The sequence below is a fragment of the Mesoplodon densirostris genome, chromosome 4 (assembly GCF_025265405.1).
Source record: "Mesoplodon densirostris isolate mMesDen1 chromosome 4, mMesDen1 primary haplotype, whole genome shotgun sequence".
NCBI classification, from domain to species: Eukaryota; Metazoa; Chordata; class Mammalia; order Artiodactyla; family Ziphiidae; genus Mesoplodon; species Mesoplodon densirostris.
Window position 1 is genome coordinate 179,743,590 of NC_082664.1, and position 22,412 is coordinate 179,766,001.

At 44.0% G+C, this 22,412-nt stretch overlaps 2 protein-coding genes and 1 pseudogene across 2 annotated transcripts in view; all 3 read right to left on the reverse strand.

The window, feature by feature from the left end:
* Positions 1–22,412, reverse strand: part of ST8SIA6 (ST8 alpha-N-acetyl-neuraminide alpha-2,8-sialyltransferase 6) — a 128,671-nt gene that overhangs the window by 87,293 nt on the left and 18,966 nt on the right. The window lies entirely within an intron of this gene.
* Positions 12,566–15,922, reverse strand: LOC132489268 (mitochondrial dimethyladenosine transferase 1-like; annotated as a pseudogene).
* LOC132487740 (small ribosomal subunit protein eS26-like) lies at positions 19,245–19,544 on the reverse strand. The gene has a single exon (XM_060095491.1). The coding sequence runs from the start codon at positions 19,542–19,544 to the stop codon at positions 19,245–19,247; it is 300 nt and encodes a 99-aa protein (XP_059951474.1).

Here is a 22,412-nt window from a genome sequence, read left to right on the forward strand (position 1 = left end):
CCTCTTATAAGGGTCTTACTAGGTTAGGATCCACCCACCTGACCTCATTGTACCTTAATTTCCTCCTTTTTCTTACCTGAAGTACGACTGGCTCATAACATGGTATGTTTCACTTGTACCACACTATACTTCTACTTCTGTACACTATGCTGTGCTCACCACCAAAAGAACCTTTGTTTATTATTAAATCTTGAATATATTCCCTGTGCTGTACATTACAACACTGTGATTTATTTATTTAGTAACTGGTAGTTTGTACCTCTCCAAATACACTTTTTTCTTCTTAAATAAATTATTTATTTATTTTTGGCTGCATTGGGTCTTTGTTGCTGTGTGCGGGCTTTCTCTAGTTGTGGTGATTGGTGGGCTACTCTTCATTGTGGTGCGTGGGCTTCTCATTGCGGTGGCTTCTCTTGATGCGGAGTACAGGCTCTAGGCGCGCGGGCTTCAGTAGTTGTGGCACGCGGGCTCAGTAGTTGTGGCTTGCAGGCTCAGTTGCACCGCGGCATGTGGGATCTTCCCAGACCAAGGCTCGAACCCAAGTCCCCTGCATTGGCAGGCGGATTCTTAACCACTGTGTCACCAGGGAAGCCCCCCAAATACACTTTTTAAATGAGTGTATAATCTTCTCGACACATCAGTGGTTTATTTTCTTGTCTCTTTTTGGTTGTTGTTAGCTTTGTCAACGCTCTCAAGTTCTCTTCTGCTACCACTGTGATAAGAATACAACAGCAGACAGCATCCTGAAAACAAGATGACATGTCCAGGAATGGGGCTCACTTCTCCCATCTCTTTGCACCCCGAAAATAGACCACTGTTCCACGCACATTCAGGCACCCATGATGGGTCCTGATTTCCATAAGCAATAATCTTACTACATCTTAGCTTGAAATTATCTTCAGAGCAACACCATATAGATTCTACTAGGCCTCTTCAGTTAAGTAAAGTGATGTCAAAATCACAGGTATTAACTGAGTACCTGCTATGTGCCAATTATTAAAAAATTATCCAGGGGCTTCCCTGGTGGCACAGTGGTTGAGAGTCCGCTTGCCGATGCAGGGGACACGGGTTCGTGCCCTGGTCCGGGAGGATCCCACATGCCGTGGAGCGGCTGGGCCCGTGAGCCATGGCCGCTGAGCCTGCGTGTCCGGAGCCTGTGCTCTGCAACGGGAGAGGCCACAACAGTGAGAGGCCCGCGTACCGCAAAAAATAAATAAATAAATAAAGACTTAAAACACGCACAGGGGGAACAAAAAGGAAATGGAATCACAGTCCAGAATAAAGCTCAGCTTTATGTTTACAAACTCATGATAATGTAAACTGAATACAGAATTAACTTAAAAACGGATTCAACTCTACTATGGAAGTGGGGGAATGAGGTGTGAAGAGGTGTGTGTGGGGACTAGCCTGGTGGTCCAGCAGTAAAGAATCCACCTTACAGGGCTTCCCTGGTGGCGCAGTGGTTGAGAGTCCGCCTGCCGATGCAGGGGACACGGGTTCGTGCCCCGATCCCGGAAGATCCCACATGCCGCGGAGCGGCTGGGCTCGCGAGCCATGGCCGCGGAGCCTGTGTGTCCGGAGCCTGTGCTCCACAACGGGAGAGGCCACAGCAGTGAGAGGCCCGCGTACAGCAAAAAAAAAAAAAAAAAAAAAGAATCCACCTTACAACGCAGGGGACACGAGTTCCATCCTTGGTCGGGGAACTAAGATCCCACATGCTGCGGGGCAACTAAGCCCACGTGCCACAACTCCTGAGCTTGCGCACCTCAACTAGAGAGCTTGCCTAACATGAACTACAGAGCCCACGCGCCACAACTAGAGAGAAACCCACACGTCGCAATGCAAGATCCCGCAAGCCTCAATGAAGATCCCACGTGCTGCAACTAAGATCCGACACAGCCAAAAAATAAAATAATAAATAAATCTTTAAAAAAAGAGGTGTGTGTGTCCATCTGTCTGTCTTTTGGCGAGGCACATGGAGAATAAGAGGATTAAATCTATTTCTGCCATATATAGACTTCAAAGAAATAATTAAGTGTAAAAGTTCAATTATGAAATGACACTTTAAAAACTTTAAAAATTCATTAAATTTTAAAAATCAAGAAGCAGAAGTTGAAGCACCTTATGAAGAAATATGGAGGTAAATATAAGAAAAATAGCTAATGGATTGGAAGTTATTGCCACGGGGTGTGGGGAAAATGGGGCAGAGAATTGCTAATTTTCATCGTGTCTTTTAGTGTTGATAGATAATACTTACATAAATAGCACTTAATAGGTGCCAGGCACTAACAATAGTCTAAACCACATATATACTTTTTTCTAGAAAAAATTATTTAATAGTATCCCTTTGGTTTTCTAACTATTTAATACGCAACTTAGAAAACAATAAAAATTGACTTAAAAATAGGGCACAGAGGCTCTCAAACTATATAATTTAATTACACCCAGGATTTAGGTGTTTCTAAATTCTAAGGTAAAGTTCAATTCTTATTAGAGCACATGGCATTAATAATCTGGAACACCACAGACAAACAATAATGGGGAAGAATTGGCTTTGTGATTCTACCGTGATACAAACTGAGACTCACTGATTGAATATTTATTTCCTCTATGCCAGGCTCTGATGAAATGTGGAAGAATAAATACATTATCTGAGTGCATCACGTTATCTCATTTAACCTTCCAACCACCTTGAGAGACAGATGTAGGGTGTCAGTGACAAGGCAGGTAAAAGTCTAAAGTCACACATTTAGGATTGTGTTACTACTGAATGTTTGTGTTCCCTCCCCCAATTCATATGCTGAAGCCCAAACCCCCAGCGCGATGTTCTTTGGAGGTGGGGCCTTTGGGAGGCGATGAAGTCATGAAGGTGGAGCCCTTGGGAACATGACCCCTGATCTTGGACTTCAGCCTCCTGAACTCTTGAGAAAGAAATTTCTGTCGTTTACGCCATCTAGTCCATGGTACTTTGTTATGGAAGCCTGAGCTGACTAAGAGAGATGGGCTGAGGAGAGATGAGAATTTGGGTTCGTCTGACTCCACCCTGCCTCTTAAGCAGTTTTATTCCTTTTGGTTCAAAATAATCTATCACACACACACCCCATCCAGAGCTCCAACCACCAGACCATGACCACTCCTGAAATATCCTGCTGAAACCCACTGACCCTCAGCTAGTCTCTCCCAGACATCAGCTATGAGAAGCCAGAGGAATTGCACTCACCTTGAGAAAATCTAAATTTCCAGAACTATGTTAAGGCCTGCTGCCTGTATGACCCAGCAATCCCACTCCTGGGCATACATCCAGACAAACTGTAATTCAAAAAGATACACGCACCCCTGTGTTCACAGCAGTACTGTTCACAATAGCCAAGACATGGAAGCAACCTAAATGTCCATCAACAGATGAACGGATAAAGAAGATGTGGTACATATATACATACAATGGAATAGTACTCAGACATAAAAAAGAGTGAAATAACGCCATTTGCAGCAACATGGATGTAACTAGAGATTATCATACTAAGTGAAATACGTCAGAAAGAGAAAGACAAATACCATATGACATCACTTACCTGTGGAATCTAAAATATGACCCAAATGAACCTATCTATGAAACAGAAATAAGACTCACAGACATAGAGAACAGACTGGTGGTTGCCAAGGGGGAAGGGGTTGGAGGAGGGATGGAGTGGGAGGTTGGGATTAGCAGATGTGAGCTATTATATAGAGAATGGATAAACAACAAGGTCCTACTGTACAGCACAGGGAACTATATTCAGTATCCTGTGATAAATCATAATAGAAAAGAATATTTAAAAAGAACATATATATATATATGTATAACGGAATCATGTTACTGTACAGCAGTAATTAACAACATTGTAAATCAACTGTACTCCAATTTAAAAAAATATTGGAAAAAAAAAAAAAAGACCTGCTGCCTTCATTCAGGTCAGGGGATTCTTTCCCTGGAAGAGGCCCCCCCACCTCACAAATAACACGCACCCGTTCAGGTCACTGGAAGTACAGGCAAACCCTGTTATATGATTCCTCAGAATGAACAACTTTACACTGTACACTGCTCACAGCTTTGTCTACGTCTGCGTGTTATGGGCTGAACGGTGTCCCCACACCCCCGAATTCATAGGCTGAAGACCTGACTAGCACCTCAGAATGTTACCTTACTTGGAGATCAGCCTTTGAAGCGGTTCTTAAGTGAAACTGAGGCCAGTCAGGTGGACCCTAATCCAGCAGGGCCAGGGTCTCTCCAAGAAGAGGAAACTGGCACACAGGGAAGATGGGCACCTAAAGCCAAGGAGAGAGACCTGGAACAGACCCTTCCCTCACAACCCTCAGAGCCAAACAACTCTGCCAAGTCTGATCTCGGGTTTCTAGCCTCCAGAACTAAATTCAATTAAAAACAGAATGAGAAAATCAATGTCCGTTGTTTAAGCCACTCAGTCTGTGGTACTTTGTTACGTCAGCCACAGCAGACTAATACGGTCCATAACCGCACACACCCGTGACCTTGCCCAGGTTCCTTTCGCCCCCCAAATTCTAGTCAATCACCAACACCTGAGGATCCAGACTTCTCATGTTTCGCCTTAAATTCCCATCCACTCCCATCACGTGGGTTTCAGGTCAGGCCCTGACGGTCTCCTGCCTGTTTCTCAGTTCCTTCCCCTTTCACTCCATCGCGTGCGCGGGGCTGGGGGGATGTTCACAATAGACCCCAACCACACAGATGCTGGGCCCCTGGTGCCAGGCAAGGTCCCCACAGTGCAGGCACCTGCTCAACCAGGGAACCGCCTCTGGTGTCCCTGGCAGACAGGGCAGGGGGCCGGGGCTGTGGTCCTCCTGATACCGAGCAGGACCCTGTGGGGTTCCTGGGCACGAAAGCCTTTCTGTGTCCCCCATTTCTTTGATTACAGAAAATAGGCTTCATTCAGTCTTCATGACCTTCCCTGAGCTCCAAGGAGCAGGTTCAAACAGTTGCTCATCAGGCAAGGGAGGGGATGCAGGGACAAGGCAGGAGCAGCCAAGAAACAACAGTGCAGCCTTGGGGCAGGGTCCTGGTTCCCCGTCAAGGGATACACTTAACGATATCACCGAGCTGTTCTGCAGAGACTGAAAGCCCCACCAGGAGGGAGAAGCTAACGGTTAAGGACGGGCAGTTTGCTGCCCACAGGCAAGCAGACACCAGCCTTCTACCATCTGCCCACCACTCCTCCGCTCATACCCCCGGGTCCAGCCTCCCTAAAAGAGCTTCAGCTTCACAAAGACATCTTGTGCGTACACCCTCAAGCCTTCACACATGTCATGAATGTCTTCTTCCCCTTTGGCCTGCTCGTGAGATTTCTACTTAGGCTTCAAGACTCCACGCTGGCACCCTCACCTATCCAACCGTCCCTGGGCTGCCACACTGCCCTGAACATGTTTCCATGACAACACGTACACTGGATGGGCATCACAGGGGGCTGCCGCTCCCCCTTGGCTGAGGACTACTTGAGAGCAGTGACTGATGCTTATTCAGGGCTGTCACAGATCCGGGACCCCTGGTTGACCAAAGTGGAGCCTCAGAAAACACCTGGAATTAGAGGATTGATGTGCTTTGCCACAAACGCTGAGCTGGACTTAGCAACTGTTCCCTAAGGAAAGCAGGCTGTTTTCATCCAAATCAAATTAGGTACCACCTGCATATCCATCCAGCTCTGAGATAAGAGCAGAAGTTTCCTACAGCGTGAATATCTGCTGGATGGATGAATGAAGCCATTAAGAACCTTCAACAGGGTGCCAGAAGCAGTACTGCTAGGAAGAATATTTTCAAATATTCAAAATATTCTTTGAAATATTTTTGTGACTGAGTCAGGAGAGAATCGTTTGGATACAAACTCATTCTTAGGAGACTTGCTATTAATGAAATTTGTGGTGAGGGTGGTGGGTGTGCATGTTCCTTGGATCTTCCTCAATGTACAGTACAATCTCATAAACATGAAGTACTGGGTAGGAACAAAGGGAAGATCTGTGCCTTTGACTGCAGGGCAGACACAGACACAGACACACACACACACACACACACACTCGTATTAAATAAACCTGAGGAGAAGTAAGCTATCTGCGTTGGTTAGTTCCCACTTGGGTAAAGTAAATCATGGAGTCTCAGTGTACTTTCTATAACCTGGTTGTGGTTTTCCTTGTAAGCTGAGAGGGCTACTTTCTGGAGGTGGCCACTGGCAGACAGCCTCAGTCCCTGAGGTCGGCACAGACTCTTTGCTCACCCACACAGACTGAGCTGACTCTAATCTCCCATCCACAGAGAAGGTGAGGACTCCACGCTGAACAAGCTCTTGGGGGAGGGCGGGTTCCTTTCAAGAGTGGTCTGGATTAGCACACTGGGGCCTGGATTAGCACCCTGGGACCTGGATTAGCATCGTGGGGTCTGAACTAGCATCGTGGGCCCTAGATTAGCATCGTGGGCCCTGGATTAGCATCGTGGGCCCTGGATTAGCATCGTGGGCCCTGGATTACCATTGTGGGGCCTGGATTAGCATCCTGGGGCCTGGATTAGCATCCTGGGGTCTGAATTAGCATCGTGACGCCTGGATTACTATTGTGGGGCCTGGATTAGCATCGTGGGGTCTGGATTAGCATCCTGGGCCCTGGATTAGCATCCTGGAGCACAGGGACATGGGCCTCCGGCTAGCTGTTAAAGCCGCACTCTCCATGCCTGGTCTACTCTGCATCCTTGTTTATTACTCTGCCTTTGTGGTCTGGAGGGATTCAATGGTCCCCTCTGGGCTGGTCCCCTGCCTCCCAGGCTCTCATCCCCACATGTCCCCAAGGCCCTTCGTCCCCACATGTCTCAGTAGTTCATGACCACTCCCTGAGATTTCTTCCCACGGTCCCCTAAATGTCTGGAAAGATCACCCTGCATTCAATATGGGACGCAGTGTGACCAGCCCCTGTTTCTCCATCTGGAGCACAGACTCCGAGGTCCATCAGCTGCCCCTCTTGGCTATGTGGCCTGGGACAAGTGACTAAGCCCTCTGGTCTCAGTGTCTCCTTCTGTACAAGAATAGCAAGAGTCCTACAGAAGAGTGTCCCTGTGAGAACTCAGTGAAGTCGTACAGATAAAGCTGCTAAGACCAGCACCTGGGAGCAGCCCGATAATTGCTGTTCTATAATTTTAAAAAAATCCTCCTTGATTTTGTGGCGCTTAATACAACAACCTACGCATCATACATACTCACATCTGGGTGATTATTCTCTTTCTTAAATAAACAGCATTTCAAACCTAACGAACTATTTAGAAAACATGAAAAAAGTGTAGGAAATCTGAATGCTAATGGGGGAACTTTGGAGTTTTTTGTTGTTAATTAATTTACTTTTTATTCAATTTTTAAAGGTTACACTCCATTTACAGTTATTACAAAATATTGGCTCTATTCCCTGTGCTGTACAACACAACCTTGTAGCCTATTTTATACCCAATAGTTTGTACCTCCCACACACACCCCCACCACTAAGGGGGAACTTTGCACATCTGTCTGTTTCTCAATGTTGTGGGTAACTACGTAGATTACCTAAGAAGACTTTTTAAACTTGGTGCTCTTCAGAAATACTTAAATCATCTGCACATGCCAGTACAGTACAGCATTATTTACATGCGTCAGCTTCCACCCAGGTAGACACACACACTACATAAAGCTTACACATAGCGCAAACCACCGTGGATGAAAACATGTATGTTCTCACAAAGTTTCCTGAACATAAAAAGCTCAAGTGCACAATTTAATGATATTTAGTAACTGTATAGATTTACACAACCATCACCACATCCTGGTTTTAGAATGTATCCATCACCCCCAAAAGATTCCTTGTAGCTAATTTCTACCCCACTTCCCACCCCAGGTAAACACTGATCTACTTGTGTCTGTTTCATATGTTATTTTGTGTATGGCTTCTTCCACTTAGCATAATGTTTTTGAGGTTCATCTGTGTTGTAGCATATTATATTATATTCGTATTTCATTCCTTCTTATTGCTGAATAGTATTTCATGTACAGATACACTGTTTTGTTTATCTTTTCACCAGTTGATGGACATGTGGATTGTTTCCATTGTTTGAATATTATAAATAATGTTGCTATAAACGATGGCATACAAGTCATTTGTGTGAACCTATGTTTTTATTGATCTTGGGTAAATACATAGGAGTCGAACTCCTGGGTCATATGACAAGTTTATGTTTAACTTTCTAAGAAACTGTCAAACTCTTTTTCTTTTTTTTTTTAACATCTTTATTGGACTATAATTGCTTTACAATGGTATGTTAGCTTCTGCTTTATAACAAAGTGAATCAGCTATACATATACATATGTCCCCATATCTCCTCCCTCTTGCGTCTCCCTCCCACCCTCCCTATCCCACGCCTCTAGGTGGTCACAAAGCACCAAGCTGCTCTCCCTGTGCTATGCGGCTGCTTCCCAATAACTATTTTACATTTGGTAGTGTATATATGTCCATGCCACTCTCTCACTTTGCCCCAGCTTACCCTTCCCCTTCCTTGTGTCCTCAAGTCCATTCTCTACATCTGCATCTTTATTCCTGTCCTGCCCCTAGGTTCTTCAGAATCTTTTTTTTTTTTTTTTTAGATTCTATATATATGTTACTGTACAGTATTTGTTTTATCTCTGGGCTTTCTATCCTGTTCCATTGATCTATATTTCTGTTTTTGTGCCAGTAGCATACTGTCTTGCTTACTGTAGCTTTGTAGGATAGTCTGAAAACCTGATTCCTCCAGCTCTATTTTTCTTTCTCAAGATTGCTTTGGCTATTTGGGGTCATTTGTATTTCCATACAAATTGTGAAATTTTTTGCTCTAGTTCTGTGAAAAATGCCAGTGGTAGTTTGATAGGGATTGCACTGAATCTGTAGATTGCTTTGGGTAGTATAGTCATTTTCACAATGTTGATTCTTCCAATCCAAGAACATGGTATATTTCTCCATCTGTTTGTATCATCTTTAATTTCTTTCATCAGTGTCTTATAGTTTTCTGCATACAGGTCTTTTGTCTCCTTAGGTAGGTCTATTCCTAGGTATTTTATTCTTTTTGTTGCAATGGTAAATGGGAGTGTTTCCTTAATTTCTCTTTCAGATTTTTCATCATTAGTGTACAGGAATGCCAGAGATTTCTGTGCATTAATTTTGTATCCTGCTACTCTACCAGATTCATTCATTAGCTCTAGTAGTTTTCTGGTAGCATCTTTAGGATTCTCTATGTATAGTATCATGTCATCTGCAAACAGTGACAGCTTTACTTCTTCTTTCCGATCTGGATTTCTTTTGTTTCTTTTTCATCTCTGACTGCTGTGACTAAAACTTCCAAAACTGTGTTGAATAATAGTGGTGAGAGTGGGCAACCTTGTCTTGTTCCTGATCTTAGAGGAAATGGTTTCAGTTTTTCACCATTGAGAACGATGTTGGCTGTGGGTTTGTCATATATGGGCTTTATTATGTTGAGGTAAGTTCCCTCTATGCCTACTTTCTGGAGGGCTTTTATCATAAATGGATGTTGAATTTTGTCAAAAGCTTTTTCTGCATTCTATTGAGATGATCATATGGTTTTTCTCCTTCAATTTGTTAATATGGCTTATCACATTTATTGATTTGCGTATATTGAAGAATCCTTGCATTCCTGGGATAAACCCCACTTGATCATGGTGTATGATCCTTTTAATGTGCTGTTGGATTCTGTTTGCTAGTATTTTGTTGAGGAGTTTTGCATCTATGTTCATCAGTGATATTGGCCTGTAGTTTTCTTTCTTTGTGACATCCTTGTCTGGTTTTGGTATCAAGGTGATGGTGGCCTCGTAGAATGAGTTTGGGACTCTTCCTCCCTCTGCTATATTTTGGAAGAGTTTGAGAAGGATAGGTGTTAGCTCTTCTCTAAATGTTTGATAGAATTCGCCTGTGAAGCCATCTGGTCCTGGGCTTTTGTTTGCTGGCAGATTGTTAATCACAGTCTCAATTTAAGTGCTTGTGGTTGGTCTGTTTATATTTTCTATTTCTTCCTGGTTCAGTCTAGGAAGGTTGGGCTTTTCTAAGAATTTGTCCATTTCTTCCAGGTTGTCCATTTTATTGGCATATAGTTGCTTCTACAGACAACTGTGTTATCACCAAGATTTAAACCTTGATTTTTTTTTGTTTTGTTTTGAAAAGTGAATTTTATTACTCGGCAATTGGTTCTAACAAAGAAAGTCAATTACTATCAATTGTCTCAAAACCAGACTTATAGAGATTTTAAAAGTTTTTAACACCAGAATTGGCACTAGAACTTTTAAATATTTAATTAGGAAATAGGTTGTGAATATTAATAATACAAATAAAAATAAATAGCTAACCATCATTAGTACAGAGTACTGTTACAAAAAGTAGTTAGACTTTTTACCATTTAAAATCAAGAAAAGTCAGTATCATTTAGTTCTCTGATTCCAGGTAACATCCTGTGCCCATGTAGAGTGCTTCTTATGCAGTCAGGTTTCTTAAATGTACCAGGCATCCGGCAATGCTGTTATGTCCCATGAGTCAAGGATTCCTCACCCAGGACCTACTACAGGACTTGGCAACTGTCATCATTGAGTGTCCTGGAAAAGGTCCTTCACTGGAACACTTTATGCATCCTTTTTCAGGAAGCTACTGGAGGATGAGCTCCATCAAAAATTTTCTCTTTGGGCTTCCCTGGTGGCGCAGGGGTTGAGAGTCCACCTGCTGATGCAGGGGACACAGGTTTGTGCCCCAGTCTGGGAGGATCCCACGTGCCGCGGAGCGGCTGGGCCCGTGAGCCATGGCCGCTGAGCCTGTGCATCCGGAGCCTGTGCTCCACAATGGGAGAGGCCACAACAGTGAGAGGCCCGTGTACCACACACACAAAAAAAATTTCTGAAACTGAGGCTTTAGCTGCTCTGATGACCATCTGCTGTTTACCTACTCCAGCTGACAGCAGGAAAGAGGTGAGGTGGGGCTCAACCCACAACTGACTCTCCAACCGGGCAGCCTGTAAGGCCCAGCCTGGATCTACAGGCGACTTCCTCCAATGGGAAAGATGAGAAGTGTGTAGGAGGCAGGGGTGCCTGTGTTTTGTTGGCATCCAGAGCAAGGGCAGCAGCGAGCGCCTGGTCCTGAGAATGCTGGAAGGTGCTGGGCTGTGTGGGTACAACTCCTCACCTGGCGTTATGCTGCGCTGGGCTGCGCCAGTAGGACAAAGGTACTACATGATTCTCAACTGACTTACATGGACTTAAATAAGATGTGTAAACAAATTATTGGAGTTCAGTGGTTGAAGTGGGATCTAGTCAGACTGTCCTGGATTTGAGCCCGGGATTTTCCACTTTACTCTGCAAACTAAGAAGGCAGAAGAGGTGATTCCCCTACCACCTCCTCCCCCTATTATGCTCAATTCCAGAGTACTGTTGCAAAAGTAGCAAAAGTGCGGTTGTTATTACCTCACCACTGTGTTCTGAGCTTAGAGGAAATGCTGCCAGGACTTTTATGGATTTCAGGATAATCCACAGCCATGAAGGTCAGTGAAGTTCAGAAAAATCAACTTTTAAAAACTAATTTATGGGACTTCCCTGGTGGCGCAGTGGTCAAGAATCTGCCTGCCAATGCAGGGAACACAGGTTCGATCCCTGGTCCGGGAAGATCCCACATGCTGCGGAGCAACTAAGCCTGCATGCCACAACTACTGAGCCTGTGCTCTAGAGCCCGCGAGCCACAACTATTGAAGCCCGCACGCCTAGACCCTGTGCTCCACAACAAGAGAAGCCACCGCAATGAGAAGCCTGCGCACCGCAACAAAGAGTAGCCTCTGCTCGCCTCAACTAGAGAAAGCCCACACGCAGCAATGAAGACCCAATGCAGCCAAAAATAAATAAATAAACTTAAAAGGTTTTTTTTTTGAGGAAGTAAACAGATCAGGGGGCAGTGGGGGCGGGGCTGGAAGGGCTTCATGGGCAATGTCAGGGCTTTGGCCTCGCCTTTGAGGAAAATGGAGAGCCACTGGTTTTTGCTGTTTTTTTTTAATTTATTAATTTTTTTTGGCTGCATTGGGTCTTTGTTGCTGCGCACGGGCTTACTCTAGTTGCAGCAAGCAGGGGCTACTCTTCGATGCGGTGCACGGGCTTCTCACTGCGGTGGCTTCTCTTGTTGCGGAGCACGGGCTCTAGGTGCACAGGCTTCAGTAGTTGTGGCATGCGGGCTCAGTAGTTCTGGCTCACAGGCTCTAGAGCGCAGGCTCAGTAGTTGTGGCGCACGGGCTTAGTTGCTCCGCGACGTGTGGGATCTTCCCAGACCAGGGCTTGAACCTGTGTCCCCTGCATTGGCAGGCAGATTCTTAACCACTGCATCACCAGGGAAGTCCTTTCTTTCTTTTTTTTTTTTTTAATTTCATGATATTTATTCCCTTTACAAAGCTGTAAAAGGGGAATAAGTCACACCTGGTAAGCACACGTATGAGAAGTTCAACATTGTGAAAATCAACATCCAGTAGGGTGCCAGCCCCTGAAGTAGCAGCTACAGTCTGTAACTCTCCTTGTCATACCCTTTTTTCTGATTTTTGCTTGAGTTCTTCTCTGAAATTGTAAGCAAAGAGCTGTGGGTCTTCATTACACATTTTTCAGTATACGTCACAGAGGCTCTTAAAATGTAAGACAGAGAGCTGGGTGGGTCGAACAGTAGGGTCCACATCTGCCAACTGTAACAGTTTCCCAGTGCTTTCTAATCGCCGAGCTTCAGGGAGTAACATTCCAAGCCCTCGATGGCCGTATTTCCTTCAGAACTGAAAGGCATTCTGAATGACTTTCTCCACCAGCCTGAATGGTTACTCTATCCTGGGCCGGGTCAGGGGGGTGAAATGCACCACCCCGAGTCCACCTCTGCTTTGGGGACGAAAGCCTGACCTGCAACTGTGAAGATGTGCTGAACTTCGCAGAGGTACTGGGCCATGATGGAAAGGCAACTATGCTGCTTGCTTCCTATACTGGCTGTAAGTTTCTCTGCCACTTCCTTTTGCAAAGTCAAAGTCATCTGAGTTCTGCCATAAGCAAAAGGTCCATTTCTATGAGAAACATTTTCAAGCCAATTTGATAATCAGTGGAGTTGATACACTAAAAGGCAGATTTCCAATAATATGCACATTTAGAGGTTCATCCTCCCACTGTCTTTTGAGACTTTCTGGAAAAGCCCTTTCTATCTTGGCACCCACTCCACAACAAGAGAAGCCACCACAATGAGGAGCCTTCTCGCCACAACTACTGAGCCCACGTGCCACAACTACTGAAGCCCGTGTGCCTAGAGCCCACGTTCCGCAACAAGAGAAGCCACTGCAGTAAGAAGACCACGCACCGCAACGAATAGTCCCCGCTCGCCACAACTAGAGAAAGCCCACACCCAGCAACGAAGACCCAATGCAGCCAAAAATAAATAAACAAATAAATTATTTTAAAAACTACATTTTACAAAAATTTTGTAGTTGAAAAGTCATAAAATGTACTATATAACCAGTTTTTGCTGTACTGGTCAGTAGTGTCCAATATATTCTTGTTGTTATGCTATAGATCTGCAGAACTTTTTCCATCTTACAAAACTGATCTCCACATCCTTTAAAAAACAAGTCTTTATTATTTCTCTCTCTCTAGCCACTCGTATTCACCATTTTACTCTGATATTCTATATATGTTTTTACCACTTTACATACCACGTGTGTGGAATTCTAAAGCACTTTTTGTATGCGGATGGTTTATCTCACTGGCATACTGTCCTCAAGTTTCATCCATGTTGTTCCATGTGACAGGCGTTCCCTTTAAAGGGTAAATCACATTCCATTGTGGGTTTCCACCGTGTTTCGTTTACCCATTCACCTGAAGATCAACATCGGTGCTGCTTCCACATCTCCACTGTTGGAAATAGTGCTGCTGTGAACAGAGTCTGCAAATATCTCAGCAAGTCTTTGCTTTCCATTGGGTATGTACCTAGAATTTGGATGACTGGGCCATATGGTAGTTCTAGTTTCCATTTTTTGAGGATCTGCCACATGTTTCCCTGAGTGGTTGCTGCATTTTATAATCCTAGCAAGGGTGCACAAGGGTTTGAATTTTTCCCCATCCTCAAAAACAGCTGTTAGTTTCTGTTTTCTTTTAATAGAAAAAAAAGTGAGAAGAAATGGCACATCCACCACAAAACGTACATAGTTAAGAAGTTGGGTTTTTTCTCAGTAGGCATCACTTGTAAATAGGAATGAACGAGGGGCCAAAATGTAAAACCAAACATGAAGCAGCTATGTGTAGTTAGTAATTTCTAGTTTGAATTGTAACTGAATACTGTAGCTTTATATGTATTGTTTTATATTGTACTATTCCCATTATTGATGGTTTGGACTTTAATAAGGAATTCCATAGTTTTTAATGTCACAAAAATGAGATATTTGAACAGTGTATTCGAGAAAGCAATATACTAACGAAAGTGAATGCTTGTATATATTAAGATAGCCTTAAAACTTTTTCTCTAATGCCTTAACTGTCAAATAATGAAAACTTTTAAAAGCACAGGGTTGGGCTTCCATGGTGGCGCAGTGGTTGAGAGTCCGCCTACCGATGCAGGGGACACGGGTTCGTGCCCCGATCCCGGAAGATCCCACATGCTGCGGAGCGGCTGGGCCCGCGAGCCATGGCCGCGGAGCCTGTGTGTCCGGAGCCTGTGCTCCGCAACGGGAGAGGCCACAGCAGTGAGAGGCCCGCGTACAGCAAAAAAAATAAAAATAAAAAAATAAAAATAAAAGCACAGGGTTATAGTCAGCATGCTGGACTGAGAGGTGGACAGTGATGGGTGAGAACAGGTACTGATGCTGTCGGTGTTTCGCACTGTGTGTTTAGCTGTGTTTATGCTCCAGACGTGCAACATGAGACACTAGCTGGATAGCACTGCTGCTTCGTGTAACTCCAAAGAGGAAACAGGATTTGAGTACCTGAGTGCACAAGTTTCTTTAATTTACTCATCTTGTCCTTAGCTTGGATGCAACGCCATGCAGAGTTATGTGGCTGCTATTTTTATTTACTTTACATCACTTTTTTTGTTTCGTTTTTTGGCGGTACGCGGGCCTCTCACTGTTGTGGCCTCTCCCGTTGTGGAGCACAGGCTCCGGATGCACAGGCTCAGTGGCCATGGCTCACGGGCCCAGCCGCTCCGCAGCATGTGGGATCCTCCCGGACAGGGGCACGAACCCGTGTCCCCTGCATGGGCAGGTGGACGCTCAACCACTGCGCCACCAGGGAAGCCCGACTTTACATCACTTTGATTAACACTTTGAATGGAGAGCCAAACATTCCCTCTTCACTGACCAGCAATGGCCCTTTAAATGCAGGAGGAGAAATAAAAAATTAAAAAAGAAAACCATTTTGTGTGAAAATTGGTGATAACTGGTGCTTAAGATCAGAAAAATAGTTCTTTATACTTGGCTGCCTTAAGATGCTGTCTGCCCAAAGCTCTGAAAGACTTTAAGATAGGCAGTAATACTACAATACTACTGAGTTGTTGAAGAATTGTTACATTTGACAATAAAACTTGCCTATTTAATCTCAAAAAAAAAGTTAAACTTTTTGTTTCTCTGAAATGTCTTATAATAGGTGATAATGTTGTTGACTCAAATTTCCATGAAAAAGAAAAAAAAAACTACCTCTTGAGTGACATTCTGGTCTATTCCTCTCTGAGGAATCATGTGGGGAAAGAATACTGTAACTCCTGCTCTGTTTCCATGTTTCCGTCGGGAAAGGAACCCTGCCTGCCCTGGGGTGTTGGTGTTTTTGTCTGTGTTGCCATCCCAGGCCTGCGACAGGGGCTTGCGGCTGTGTTGTAATGTCTGGGCCATGTCTGGGGAGTCCTTCCCACCTGCCCAGCCAGGGACCAGCCACCCCCCTGAAGAGGCCTCCATTTCCTTCCTATGACCCAAGGCACAGGGAACACCACCTCCCATGACCCCACCTTCAGGAGCTCTGGTGGCACGTGCATCCATCAGCCTAGCCCTGGCTACCTACCCGAGGCCCACCTCTACCCACAGTCCTGTACAGGAGTCGAGTAAACAGGATGTCTCTGAGCCCTTGTCCCCAAAGGGCCGGCCAAGGGCTGCCCGCCAACCAGGCTCCATCAATCCTGCATGACCAAGTGATGACTGGTGGGCTCTGCTACCCAGGCCCTCTGCCACCTCCCACCCTGCCATCTGGCAAGGGATGGGCCCTTTTCTGTGGATAGACTACCTGTGGAAATGTGACCAATTAGTGTGAAGTGCATGTTTAGCAAATGTTAGGTACCGTATTTGAACCAATAAATGTGAGTCCTTCTGCAAAAAAAGGTGGGGGGGCTTCCCTGGTAGCGCAGTGGTTAAGAATCCACCTGCCAAGGCAGGGGACACGGGTTCGAACCCTGGTCTGGGAAGATCCCACGTGCTGTGGAGCAACTAAGCCCGTGCGCCACAACTACTGAGCCTGTGCTCTAGAGCCCACGTGCCACAACTACTGACCCCCCATGCCTAGAGCCCATGCTCCGCAACAAGAGAAGCCACCGCAATGAGTAGCCCGCGCACCGCAACGAAGAGCAGCCCCCGCTCACTGCAATTAGAGAAAGCCGGCGCGCAGCAACGAAGACCCAACACAGCCAAAGATAAAAATTTTTTTTAAAAAGTACTTAATTTGTTTTTTTTTAAGACAGTACAAACCCACTTTAATGATGTGGAAGTTGAGGCACAGAGGATGCCAGACCTGACCCAGGCAGACAAGGAGGAAGTCGGGAAGCTGGGGTTCAACCCGGAACGTTCGTCTCCGACCTGATAGTTACTTTCTGTTTGACCGCACTGCTTTCTCCAGAGGAAGACAGCTGAAATCGCGGATGTGCACGGGATCTCAAGAGGAAAGATGGCCGAGAACAGAAGTTGGGGAAAGGCTTGCACTTAGGAGAGGAACTCATACAGGAGGAAAAGAGGGAGCGGAACTGAGAGCTGACACTGTCAGGGAGGAAGGGGCTCCAAGGGGCCCTCACGGGGCTTAGTTAACAGCACTTCAGAGGGAAGCTTCAAGGTTCACCGTCAGGAGAAAGGAGAGAAGCAGATGAAAGCTGAGGTGGCACAGCACACCTGTTAAGATCGGTCAGTGTAGGGCTTCCCTGGTGGCGCAGTGGTTGAGAGTCCGCCTGCCGATGCAGGGGACACAGGTTCGTGCCCTGGTCCGGGAGGATCCCACATGCTGCGGAGCGGCTGGGCCCGTGAGCCATGGCCGCTGAGCCTGCGCGTCCGGAGCCTGTGCTCCGCAACGGGAGAGGCCACAGCAGTGAGAGGCCCGCGTACCGCAAAAAAAAAAAAAAAAAAAAAAAGATGGGTCAGTGTAAATTAGTTCAGCATTTGTAGGACTGTGGGTAAACAGAGACACTTACGTCACTGTTGGCGCTGGAATCTGCTCTTCAAAGCAGGCCAGTCTCGAACAGTGAGAACTTTTCAGAAAACTCATCATATCCTTTTGCCCTTGGAGGCGGGGAGAATTTGTCCAAAAAGTGAAGCCAGATGGCGGCGCTCCACCATCCACTGGGGTCTTCAGCACTCTTCCCCGGCATCCGTTTTCAGCTCTGACTTCCGAATGACTTGGTTCTGTGGAATACTGACCTGGCAGGAGTTGGTGTCGCTGATGTTCTTGATGGGGTGGCTGAGGATTCAGAAGACTCTTGAGCTGGAAGTTGAAGATGAAATGGATGAGGGAGAATGCCTCCTTGAGGAAGTGAGTCCACAGGGCCCTCTGACACCTTCCAAAGGAAGGTCTTATCGGAAGGCTGGAAGGATCATCAGGATGCCACCTGACTGCTCTCTCCCTCCCCAGCTGACGGTCTGGCCCACCAGAAATAAGTACAAGTTATTACAAGCTGGTGGTGAGTATGAGCGCGTCATCCCTGTGGTTTACCAGCTGAAACGACAGGATGGCTGTGAAAGCACTGGTGTCAGCCTCCAAAGAAAACATGCTATGCCCAAGCCAGAGGGACTGGAGTCCAGGAGAGCCTCTCACAAATGATTGGAATGTAACTGTGAGAGATCAAAAACCAAGTTCCGCTGCAAAGTAACAGAGATTCGAGGCAGATGTTATAAAGTTTAGGCAATACCCAGCAGCTCTAGAGGAAACAAATTGCTGAGTTCCAGCTTCAAGGAAGAGCTAAATATTGCATCATAGGATACCTCTCTTGATTGAGCTATTAAAGCACTGTATCAAAAAATAAGAAAATATGACATTGTAAAGCCTTTGGAAATAGAAGTTGTAAAACAGCAAATAAATTGAACTGCAAAAGTGAAAAAAAATATTGATTTTTTGTTGCTGTGGTTAGGATTGTTTCCTCACAGTACATTCTTCCATTGAGGTTTAAAATTATTTAATTTTCTCAACTGCCAAAGTATGAAACCATTATTTTACTTTCAGATTTATCTTCTCCCTAATCCAGTTTTCGGTTAGAACTGACATACTGATTTATAGGTGGTCCTTAATGCTCTGATAGGAACACTGGAGACATGAATTATATTCTTGGAACTATTTTATACTGATGGGATTGGATTCACATTTTTATGATTGCTGAAAATGAGAATAAGCAAACATGAAATTTTTCAAATACTGTTTTTTATAACTGTGCTTAAACTTTAAAATGTGATTTTCTTAAATTCCAAGGCTGGTTTCATTCAACAAATAAACCATGATTTTTAGTCCCCCTTTAAATTCTTTGCCACTCAAAACTCGTCATCACCATTGATTTGAGCTTTTTGTAGGCAGGCTTTTATGAGAGTAATACAAGTTGCTCCATTTTGTTTTGACTTTCATCTAAAAATCATTTTACTAATTTTGGAGTTTATATTACAGAACTGTCAATTTGTACTTTGTGAACTTCACATGCCATTCCCTCATCTAGGAGTACTACCACAGTAATGCTACCATGGTGCCAAGGAATTGTGACTGTAATTCCTCTATCCACAGTTTTAAAATGTGAATTTTACATAACAAATAAAAGATCTGAAAAATTTAAAAAAAAAGGTAGACAGTACCTTTTTTTTTTTTTTAAGTATAATTTCCACTTTATTGTCTTCCCAGGGACAGTATTTCTTCAGTCTTCAAGGACTTAGCTCCTTACATGGGCTTTGGCGGAGGTCATGGGGCAGTACCCGCAGGTCTAAATCAGGGTGGAGGTGTTCGGTCCTTCCGGGCTTCCTGAGAATGACTCCTGACTACGTTGCTGTGAATGGAACAACTCACGCAGTAATGCAGTTTCACGTACAGCTTGGGAAGCACATAGGCGTCGAAAACGCTCGCTTCGGAAATGTCTCTGACCGCTGCGGCCTCTACGATGTTCCGAATGACGTACTTCTTAATGGCCTTATCCCTGGGCATGCATCCAGCACAGCTGGTGCAGCGAACAGGCTGCACGTGGCCACGGCCCTTTTCGGCATGACCATTATTCCTTCTTTTCTTGATCATCTTGGAAGCGAGGAGGTGAGAGAGGTTTAAATATTGTTGATATATATATATATATATATGTATATATATACATATATATATATGTATATATATATACATATATATATATATGTATATATATATATATATTGTAGCAGCTTTATTTTCAAGAGTGAAAACCTAGAAATAACCTAAACGTCCATAAAAAGATGAACGGGTAAACAGTGGTACATCCAGATAAGAATGCTACTCATCAAAAAATAAAGAGATGAGCTATTCGTTTATATCACTGATGAATCTCAAATAATTATGAAACAAAGGAAACCAGAAGAAAAACCCAGTAAACGGTTTATGATTCCAATCAGATAAATTCAAGAAAATGCAAACGTATCTATTCTAAGGGAAGAGGTGGGAAGGGCAAGGAGAGATAATAACAGGCCATGAGGTAAACATGGGCATTATCAGAACTCTGAGGATGGTTTCAAGGTTCATACCTAGGTGAAAACGTACTAACTTGTAATACTTCAAACGTATGCAGTTTAGTACATGTAAATTATACTTTAATATAGCTTTAAAAATTGGCTCAAGATGAAAAGATCTCTATGCCTCACTCTTTTCGGAAAATCAGTTTGGCAACCGTATACTGAATCCACCAACTCTCTCCTTCAGCCCTCTAGAGATCAGTCTTCCCTCAGTGGTAGCAAATATGGAGAGCAATGAACTACTTCCGGGACGCCAAGCCAGGCTCAGCCTCTAAGGGAGAGAGCACCCAACCAACCTGACCTAACTCCGGGCCCCAAAAGGCCTCCTGGTGCCTCAAGAAAGCTTGGGACTTCCCTGGTTAAGAATCCGCCTGCCAATGCAGGGGACATGGGTTCGAGCCCTGGTCCAGGAAGATCCCACATGCCTCGGAGCGACTAAGCCCATGTGCCACAACTACTGAGCCTGCACTCTAGAACCTGTGAGCCACAACTACTGAAGCCCGCACATCTAGAGCCCATGCTCCGCAACAAGAGAAGCCACGCATCACAATGAAGAGTAGTTCCTGCTCGAAGAGTAGCCCCCACTCGCTACAACTAGAGAAAGCCCACATGCAGCAATGAAGACCCAACACAGCCAATAAATAAATTAATTAATTAAAAAGCTAAATGTAGCACTCATGATCCTTTGTATTTCTGCAGTGTCAGTTGTTACTTCTCCTTTTTCATTTCTAATTCTGTTTTGAGTCTTCTCCCTTTTTTTCTTGATGAGTCTGGCTAACAGTTTACCAATTTTGTTTATCTTCTCAAAGAACCAGCTTTTAGTTTTATTGATCTTTGGTAGTTTCCTTCCTTTATTTCTGATCTGATCTTTATTTCTTTCATTCTGCTAACTTTGCGGGTTTTTTGTTCTTCTTTCTCGAATTGCTTTAGGTATAAGGGTAGGTTGTTTATTTGACGTGTTTCTTGTTTGTTGAGGTAGGATTGTATTGCTATAAACTTCCCTCTTTGAAATGCTTTTGCTGCATCCCATAGGTTTTGGGTCGTCGTGTTTTCATTGTCATTTGTTTCTAGGTATATTTTGATTTCCTCTTTGATTTCTTTAGTGATCTCTTAGTTATTTAGTAGTGTATTGTTTAGCCTCCATGTGTTTGTATTTTTAACAGATTACTTCCTGTAATTGATATCTAGTCTCATAGCATTGTGGTCGGAAAATATTCTTGATACGATTTCAATTTTCTTAAATTTACCAAGGCTTGATTTGTGACCCAATATATGATCTATCCTGGAGAATGTTCCATCAGCACTTGAGAAGAAAGTGTAATCTGCTGTTTTTGGATGGAATGTCCTAAAAATATCAATTAAGTCCATCTTGTTTAATGTATCATTTAAAGCTTGTGTTTCCTTATTTATTTTCACTTTGGATGGTCTGTCCATTGGTGAAAGTGGGGTGTTAAAGTCCCCTACTATGATTGTGTTACTGTCGATTTCCCCTTTTATGGCTGTTAGCATTTGCCTCATGTATTGAGGTGCTCCTATGTTGGGTGCATAAATATTTACAATTGTTATAACTTCTCCTTAGATTGATCCCTTGATCATTATGTAGTGTCCTTCTTTGTCTCTTGTAATAGTCTTTATTTTAAAGTCTACTCTGTCTGATAGGAGAATTGCTACTCCAGCTTTCTTTTGATTTCCATTTGCATGGAATATCTTTTTCCATCCCCTCACTTTCAGTCTGTATATGTCCCTAGGTCTGAAGTGGGTCTCTTGTAGACAGCATATATATGGGTCTTGTTTTGGGATCCATTCAGCCAGTCTATGTCTTTTGGTTGGAGCATTTAATCCACTTACATTTAAGGTAATTATTGATATATATGTTCCTATTACCACTTTCTTAATTGTTTTAGGTTTCTTATTGCAGGTCTTTTCCTTCTCTTGGGTTTCCTGCCTAGAGAAGTTCCTTTGGCATTTGTTGTAGAGCTGGTTTGGTAGTGCTGAATTCTCTCAGCTTTTGCTTGTCTGTAAAGGTTTTAATTTCTCTGTCGAATCTGAATGAGATCCTTACTGGGTAGAGTCATCTTGGTTGTAGGTTTTTCCCTTTCATCACTTTCAATATATCCTGCCAGTCCCTTCTGGCTTGCAGAGTTTCTACTGAAAGATCAGCTGTTAACCTTATGGGGATTCCCTCGTATGTTGTTGTTTTTCCCTTGCTGCTTTTAATATTTTTTCTTTGTATTTAATTTTTGATAGTTTGATTAATATGTGTCTTGGCATGTTTCTCCTTGGATTTATCCTGTATGGGTCTCTCTGCACTTCCTGGACTTGATTAACTATTTCCTTTCCCATATTAGGGAAGTTCTCAACTATAATCTCTTCAAATATTTTCTCAGTCCCTTTCTTTTTCTCTTCT